The sequence below is a fragment of the Coregonus lavaretus genome, assembly GCF_964263955.1.
Source record: "Coregonus lavaretus genome assembly, chromosome: 8".
NCBI classification, from domain to species: domain Eukaryota; kingdom Metazoa; phylum Chordata; class Actinopteri; order Salmoniformes; family Salmonidae; genus Coregonus; species Coregonus lavaretus.
Window position 1 is genome coordinate 34,958,567 of NC_139995.1, and position 8,569 is coordinate 34,967,135.

An 8,569-nucleotide genomic window follows, 5' to 3' on the forward strand; every position below is an offset into this window, starting at 1 on the left:
TTCATGAGGGGGGTATCAGTAATGTGTACCCCCGCCTACACTCCCCCCCTCCTCCAGTGTGTGTGGAGGTTATCAGTTAGGTGTGCCCCTATCGTGGCCTCGCTCTCTCCGTATGACGGGCAGCCCTGGAGGATAATAAAGAGTGATGATGCTGATGTTGTGCCATCCACCTCCCTCAACATCCCCCCCACCTCCCCTATCCTCTCTTGCAGAACCCTTCGCCCCTTCATTTATCACCTCTCCCCCTCCTCCCTGCCCCCCCCCACTCTAATTCTGGTTTAATAACCGCCGCCTCCATTCATCACAGTATCGATGGCTCTGACAGGCCGGTGGCGGCTAACGCTAGCTCCCCTCTCCTTTCCTCACGTGTGGCCGTGGGGTCACCGGGAGGTCAGGCTGTCAATAAGTACGTCCTGCGCCATTGTTCCTCGGAGTAAGATGCTGAAATGCACACACGAACACCCACACATCGTCAGTCAAGTGGACTGTCTTGTTTGAAAAGCAACAAGCAAGACACAAATACCAAGTCAAACACACGTTGAAAGGATCAGTCTCAAAATGTAAAATTATGCACCTGAGGAACATCAGAATCAATAAAGGCATCAAACTGGACTATCTTGAGGGGTTATTGTCTTACCCCGTTTACTATATGCTGAATACACTGTACATAATATGTTTGTCTTACCTATGAGCAACATTTGTGTCAAAATGGGTGGATGGAACACCGCGACATAAAAACAAACCCCTCTATTGTCAGCCTCCATCATGCCAGGCAGTTTGTTCACCGCTGCACAGCTTGGGTTTGTGGCAGAGAGACAGGACAGCAGCTGAACTTCACCCAGACCCATAACCAGGGCCCATTACAGTACACAGGGGGGTGCTTGCAGAGGAGTGTGCGTGTGTTGTACCGCAGGACTCTAATTCACAGAGCGCATCCTATTGGCAAAGCTCATTGAGCTAATTAATAATGCAGCACAGAACAGAGAGGGATGGGAGTCATTAGGGAGCTGCGGCTGTGCTCTCAGCCCTGTGGTGGAGCGCCACTGTGTGTGTTTGTGTGTATGAGAGAGATAAAGAACGCAAGGGAGCTTCTGTGCGTGTTTGCAATTGTATTATAGAGAAGTGTGTGAGAGAGGGGGGGGGATGTGTGACCTTTGCTGCAGACGTGCATGACTACATGTGTCACGGCAAAGACCAGAATTCAGATAGAGGGTGTGCATTTGAATACGTGTGACTTTGCATGTGGGTGTGTGAGTGTGCAGGTGCTCTGAAGTCAGAGAGAGTTTGTGTGTGAGAGAGAGCGAATGGCCATTGTACAGACACCACGGCCCCTCTCCTCTCTCTCACACACGCACCTGCACCCTGCAACGGAGAGGCCCGCTGCTGGTGACTATGATTTATTCATTATCTAGGATCAAGACAAACAACATCAAACCAATGTACTACAGCAGCCCTCTCTACCTGTTAGCTCCTGGTGACTGGGAGCCATTGTGAACAGAGTTAAAAGAGGAACAGAGAGAATTCATGGAAGTACTTTACACTAAGTGCAATGAACACTGTAATTACTCGAGTTACAACATTGTATTAACATGTTACACTGCACTTCTGTGTAATGTTCCACTAAACCATAGTGTATAATACAAATAACTGGCTGATTTAGTATAATAATGAGAATGAAGTATAACATGTAAAAATGTATGCACTCTAACTGTAAGTTGCTCTGGATAAGAGCGTCTGCTAAATGACTAAAATGTAAAATGTATAAAGTCCATTCATTGCCTTACGAAATGCAACATAGTGGAAATGAGTTCATGTACAAAAACATACTAATAATGCCAGAGCAAAGTCATGGCAATAAAGAAAACAAAGACAAGACATAAATATATATATATATTTTTAAACACTAACATCAGGAACACATTAAAGTACATTACAACGCCACAGCATAAGATTAATACCATGCATATTTAAAACGATCATTCTTATTAAGGGACCACCTGATTTAGGCTCACACATGGAGTGGCACACAGAAAGCTTGATCACCTGACCTGTGGCATTTTGTCTGAGGTGTACAGAATGGTGTGTTATTGTTTTTACTATCAAGGACCACTTTGGAAACAAGTGTTTTAATTAATGCTTTCAAGTGATATCATCTGGGTCCACATTGTACATTTTGCTGTATATATCTGTTACCCAAAATAAAGTAAATTCAATCATTGGAGAGAAACCTGCAAGGATAACACTTTAGTTAACCTCCTGCAGAGCTGAGTAGTATAACAACATGGTGCAAGACCATGAGTGCCTTGTATGTCATCAATGGCTTCTTCTAATTATGCATGACCTATTGGGGCGTCATCCCAGTACAAACATTTTAGAGAGTGCTTTATACATAGCTATGCACTAATGTGGATATAGGACCTTGAAGGTCAGAATTTTGCCAACAAGTGAAGTCCTGCCAAGATGTAACAGGCAAGGACAGGGCATCCCCATACATAAAGCATCAGCCAAGGACAATGGTTGGCTTGAACGTTTACTAAATTGACCAAAGGAGAAACAATGCTATTGCAATGTTGTTACAATGGGCCAAAAAAGAAAGAAACAAGCCTACATTCACTCCACATTTGCAAACCACTGCCGAGACCAAGTCGGAAACAAGAAGGACTACCATAATGACCACAAGCAGGACCCTGGTTCAAATTGAGAGTAGGATGTCATTAGCTTTACATCATGAAGGCAACATGCCTCTGAATAACTGAGCGTCATTATTGGTAACAAGCTCTGCAGGTCGAGACTGGGTCAGTGAATAGAAAACGAATTAAGAAGGTGTGACTGACAAACTATGTTTACCTGGAATATGTAGTGAGGTATTTCTTAGCCAGATCTGACACACCGTAGGAAGGACAGAAAAAAAAAAAAAACTACTGCAACATGACATGTAATTTGTAAACAAGAAAAATAACACAGTCTAACATTTAACAGTGATGGTGAAATTAACTCTAACTAAAACCTATTCTAGACTAACTGGTCAGTTACATCATCAGAGCCTGATAGCAACAGTGCAGTTAAAAGCCCTAAGGCAAGCTCCTCCTAAACCTGTATACAGTATCTACTGTAATCCTGAAAATCTTTCATCTTATAATTGTAAACGATATACCAATTTGATACCATTTTAAAAACGTAAAATATCTTCATTACAGTCTCTGGATTTAACTACTTCCAGGTAATATGCTACAGAATGTCCTCACAAAGATCAGATGTCAGAGATGAGTAGCTGTCTACATGCTGTGAGGCAGTACACACCACAGTAAAGTACATACAGACATAATGTATCTTCTCTGTAATGGATATAACAGCATCTGGGGAGAGTAATTGTGATGCATTATGTCTCTGCATGGCCTATACACATGAGAGCTCTGGGGGGGGGGGGGGGGGGGGCTGCTGCTCTACAGGGAATGCTGTGTGAGAGGGCCTGGGTGATGTGTTATTCCCCATAAAGATGAAGGTTAGGATTTGGGAAGGGTAAGCTGACCCTAGATCTGTGCCAGCGGGCAACTTATACCCCCAGGCCAGCATACAGCAAATACAGTATTTGTTCATGGAGGCTGATTTGCTAGAGGTCACATGGTCAGCAGCGATAGGACACCCAGTTCCTCCAGCTTGGCCTTGGCTACCGCCTCCCAGCCCTTATTGGCCAACGGGTTCCTGGGGGATGGGTGCATGATGCCCTCCACCCGTACCTCCATGCCCGCTGCAGAGAGGGCTCGCCGTGCTCGCTGCTCTGCCACTCTGCCAACCCCAATCACCATGGTGACGCCCAGGGCAGCCACAGCCTGGCACAGTGCCATGTCACAGAGAGCCAGGAGAGCCTCACGTTCCCCAATGACCAGCTCGGGGGGTGTCAGGTTCTTGCCGGTGGTACCCATGAACATAAGTGGGCACAGGTTGTGTACAAAGAAATGGCGGAAGAACACAGCTGGCTCACCACACAGCTTGCGGAAGAAGCCCCAGAAACGGGCGCCGCTCACTTCACTCTGAATGCAGTCTAGGCCTTTGATTAGTCGCTTTGGGTGCTCCGAAGGGGGATGTCCCACCTCCCCAGTGATTTTCAGCCAATCACGGACATAGTTCACCTCACCAAAGGGGACCTGAGAGCAGAGGAGGACTGATGATTAGGTGGATAATAATACTACTCTATTTTACCCTGACTTTGATCAGATTCAAACTGAGTGGACAATATTGTTGACTTATTCTTCATGTGTACCCCTTATTCCAGACATTTCCATTCTGCAATGGTGAAGATGAGAAAGTGGTAATTACCAGTATTCACACATGATAAAAGTTTATATTATTCTCTATCAACCAAAAGTTCTAGGAGGCTACCATTTACCTTTTGCCAGCAACGACCTGGGAAAGAGGTGCCTTGAATGGAAGTAGGCTAACAATGTAGCTAACAAGTGGGAGTTGTTGCTCTCTCTCTCTTTGGCCTGCCTGCACATCCTTACCCCGGTCTGAGCCATGCCGAAGGGTCCCGGGTTCATCCCCAGAAAGAGAATACTCTGTCCGCCACGACAGTACGTCTCAACGAAGCAGCGGTGCGGTTCCCAGGCATACTCCAGCGGGTTGTAGATGTAGTGCACAGGCTCATTGAACGACAGCCGGCGAAGGTGAACGTTCAGCTCCAACTCCACGTGCAGAAAACGGGAGGCTACCGTGGAACCGTCCAACATCGACCCCGGACCCAGAGTGAGTGAACAAACGTTGTTCTCATCCGGTTCGTGTTTCTCCGCATCTCCCTCTCCAACCCTGCGGACAAATAAATAAAGCAATGCCGGTACTTAGATTATCAATAGGAATGCTAACTCGGTTAGCCCTCAACGTTAGCGGCTATTAAATTGCAGTGCCACATCAAATGTACGAGTTATTTTAAAGTAGGCATAATATATTGCACAGGTCCCCTTATAACAGAACGGCTGCATTAATGTCCTTAAAAAAGCACCTTTGTCGCTGTAGTTGCACTGTACCTTTGGAGTTCATGTGTGTTCATCCTGAGCGGAGGTTTTCCGGGAACAAAGACAAGCAATTGCATTCTGGGAATAGTAGTTCCACGCAGATAGGCGACCAACCGTTCTTATTATACAGTAGCTCAGTGCTACCAACGAAGGTGATGGTTTCTGTTTTATGTAAACAGCTCCACCTATCGTCGACTGCACTAGCACCAAATGGCATGTTTCTACGGGAACACAGAAGTATGCCTATTTTATTCTGGGTCAAAGCTCAATGGCTTTCCGTCTCTGTGATAGTGTCTTCTGATCTGCACCGCGAGGGATATGACAAAAGGAAACACATATACGCACAATCCATGCACGTGCACAGGGTTGGGGAGTAACTGATTAACCTACATGTCATCTCTTACATGTAATCTGATTACTAAAAACGGTACTACCTGTAATCAGTTACTTTACCAGCAAAAATATTGTAATCAGATTACAGATACTTTAGAAAAACTAGATGATTACTTCTTGGATTACTTTTAAATTCATCAAATATGTTTTGGGAAAAAATACATTATGACACCTTTCTGTTTTCTCAATGACATTCAATTCAGCATTGAAAAAAGGTGCAAGTTTAAGTTTCTTCCACCTGATCGAGCCTGACCACAAGTCAGAGACAACTATGATGACACACCAAATGCATTTGATGGATCCTTTTTGTCTTTTTCTAATGCATCTTAAGGGAAAAGTAATCCAAAAGTAACTGAAAGTATTACGTAACTGAGTTTGGGTAATCCTAAAGTTACGTTACTGATTACAATTTTGGACAGGTAACTAGTAACTGTAACAGATTACATTTAGAAAGTAACCTACCAAACCCTGCACGCACACACACACTTAAATGGGTAACATTACATACACAAAAGCTTAAAGGAGTGGCTATAGTGAATAAGGTAGTCTGTTTACTTAGAGCCATTCTCTCTCTCTCTCTCTCTCTCTCTCTCTCTCTCTCTCTCTCTCTCTCTCTCTCTCTCTCTCTCTCTCTCTCTCTCTCTCTCTCTCTCTCTCTCTCTCTCTCTCTCTCTCTCTCTCTCTCTCTCCCTCTCTCTCTCTCTCTCTCTCTCTCTGTCCTTTGCATGACCTCGAACATGGAGAAAGTAGAATTAGCAAAGCTTTGACCCTCATATCAGATGAACGCTACCACCGATCTTCATTTTCGATGTTACTAATGGGTAATTGGTTATCACTGACGTGTGTCAGTGTTATCTCCTGTCCTCTGAGACTTCAGGTCAAAGGTTTAACACGCTGCTACAGTTTATTTTTAATTAGCGACATTTATGTAATTACTGTTTGCATTAAAAGCTTCCTTCAAAGGTTCGTAGCACGGCTATATTGCACAAGCCGACCTTCCACTTTATTCAATATTTGTCTACAATATCCCCTAACCATTTCAATGGCCTTCTTGACTGTCCGTGGCAATCCTAGGTGAAATTTGATAAATGTTTCTACAGCACTTTATTGATGAAAGATAAAGAGAGAGAGAGAGATACACCTGGAGGAAGAGTAGGAAATGGGGGAAATTTACAAATAGAAAGAGAGGGAGGGAGAGAATGCAGTAAAGGATTGAGTGGGAGAGATGACAGGGGTGTTACATTTGAGACCGGGACTCCAGCTCCTCTGTGCAGCCAGTCTAGTGCTGTTGCCATGGCAGCAGCAGCCCTGTATCTGCAGTGCAGGCAGAGAGCCTACAGTCCCCAACAACACACACACACTCACACACCCCTCCCACGCCTGAACTGTAGCTGAACCTGAGTGAGGTCATAGGTCGGACGGCTGGGAGCATATGGGTGACAGTGAGCGATGAGTAGGGGATAGAGAAAAAGAGGGTGCAAGTGAGGGAAAGAGAAAGAGGAGGATGTGCCACACAGATGGGGCGAAAGGGGACTGAACAGAATCTAATTATCATACAGGGGGAAAAAGATAGTATTGACAGCGGAAGGGTTTCTGCTTGTTTTGCCATGAAAAAAGAGGCTTCTTTGTTTTTTATTATTCTTCGGGGTGGGGGATGCTTATTCTTTATTTTTTGATGGATATGTGGGTTTAACAAAGGATATCAAGTACAGACACTTCATACATTTCACCATGGATCATTTCACCCGTGTGTGGAGTGTGCATGTATCTCTATGAGTGTGTGTTTGGCGTCTTCTTGTTGAAGATGAGTGAGGATTGAGGGAGTGTGTGTGGAACTTGTTCCTGTTTGCGAAATGAGTTTGCCTGCATGTCTGTGTGCATTCTGCGTGCATTTGTCTTTGTGCAATGTCTCACAATGGTGCTAGACACGACACGTGTTTGAGCTGTGTGTTGTTCACTCTACCTGTCCTGCCTGCCTCTGTACACACTGTGTACGTGTGTGCGCGCGTGTGTGTGTATTGTAAGTGTGTTTGCATATCTATTCATGTATGAGCGGTACACTGATAGATGAGTTCACTTGACAGATGGTATTTACACATCCCCCTGTAATTTCCCCCATCATGCTCAGGGTGTGTGTGTGTCTGTGTGTGCGCGCCTGGTGGGTGTGTGTGGGTGCATGCATGTTTGTGTGCCTGGTGCCACAAACCTGGTTAATGTTATATTCTCAATTGCCATGAAGTACCAGCATATTCAGTTTTTGTAAACACAAACCGTGACATGTCTTGGTTTCTGGTATTTGGTGGTCAAGGTTACAGGTAGTTAGTTGTCTGACATTGACGTGTCAAATGAAAAACTAATTCGAAAGAGCTTACCTCTCATCTGACCTGCGTGCCTTGGATAGGCCTGTACACACAATAAAGAAAACACACAATATTAACACACAAATAAGGTTTTGTACAATCACACTATCTTAGGGTGGGATTCAATCCAATCGCAGGTTATAGGCATTGGGGATTTTAAAGGCAATTTCCGATTGAGCCAACATATGCAGTGTTAACCATGAATGGGATCTCCGCAAATGCGGGAACATTGCCTTTAAAAGCCGTAATGCCTATAACCCGCGATCAGATTGAATCCCGGCCTTAGTATCTTAGTAAGGTATAATCATCCTCTCTAAGATATGAATGGAGTAATGCCATACAGTCTCTGTCAGGGTTTCTAGCTGGATCTTATCCAGGAGTGACTTGGATACAGTAGGGTCAAAAGAGTTCCCCGTTGACCCCTCATCTTACTAAGGGGTCAAACAGTTGAGGTCATGGCTGCAAGTCTGTTTGTGCAGTGTCCTAATATTTAGACATACACAGTGTTACCATGGATTTGTAAATTAGAATACACTATTTTTTGACAATAACTAAATGCTCATCATAAAAATAACAATCAAATTATCATTGTTATCACTGTTGACAATATTGGCATTAAGAATAATATTCATACTATTAACAATAATATCATTGTTTCATTATCATTAGTAGCAATAGTAGGAGTGGTATTTAGTCAGTTCTTGATCACTAATAGCTGCTGTAAAAACAAACATTATGGACATTTTTAGGAAGCAGAGAGAAGAGGATTGTATACTGGAGCCTCCATAGAAAATGAATCACAGAGTG

General features: G+C 44.1%; 1 protein-coding gene across 1 annotated transcript; it reads right to left on the reverse strand.

The window, feature by feature from the left end:
- Positions 1 to 3,508: 3,508 nt before the first annotated feature.
- LOC311133350 (single-strand selective monofunctional uracil DNA glycosylase-like) lies at positions 3,509 to 5,049 on the reverse strand. Its single transcript, XM_084166851.1, has 3 exons — positions 5,022 to 5,049; positions 4,503 to 4,803; positions 3,509 to 4,145 (listed from the first exon to the last, which is right to left on the reverse strand). Exons 1-3 carry the CDS (start codon positions 5,042 to 5,044, stop codon positions 3,618 to 3,620), a joined length of 852 nt encoding a protein of 283 aa, XP_084022977.1. The 5' UTR covers positions 5,045 to 5,049; the 3' UTR covers positions 3,509 to 3,617.
- Between the last annotated feature and the right edge of the window lie 3,520 nt (positions 5,050 to 8,569).

Bases quoted from the DNA above. Each gene is read 5' to 3' on its own strand.
- LOC311133350 (XM_084166851.1), bottom strand. From the start codon at position 5,044: ATGAACACACATGAACTCCAAAG. The intron at 4,804-5,021 runs GTACAGTGCAAC...ATTTGTCCGCAG, and splicing joins AACACACATGAACTCCAAAG to GGTTGGAGAGGGAGATGCGG. The intron at 4,146-4,502 runs GTAAGGATGTGC...CTCTGCTCTCAG, and splicing joins TCGGCATGGCTCAGACCGGG to GTCCCCTTTGGTGAGGTGAA.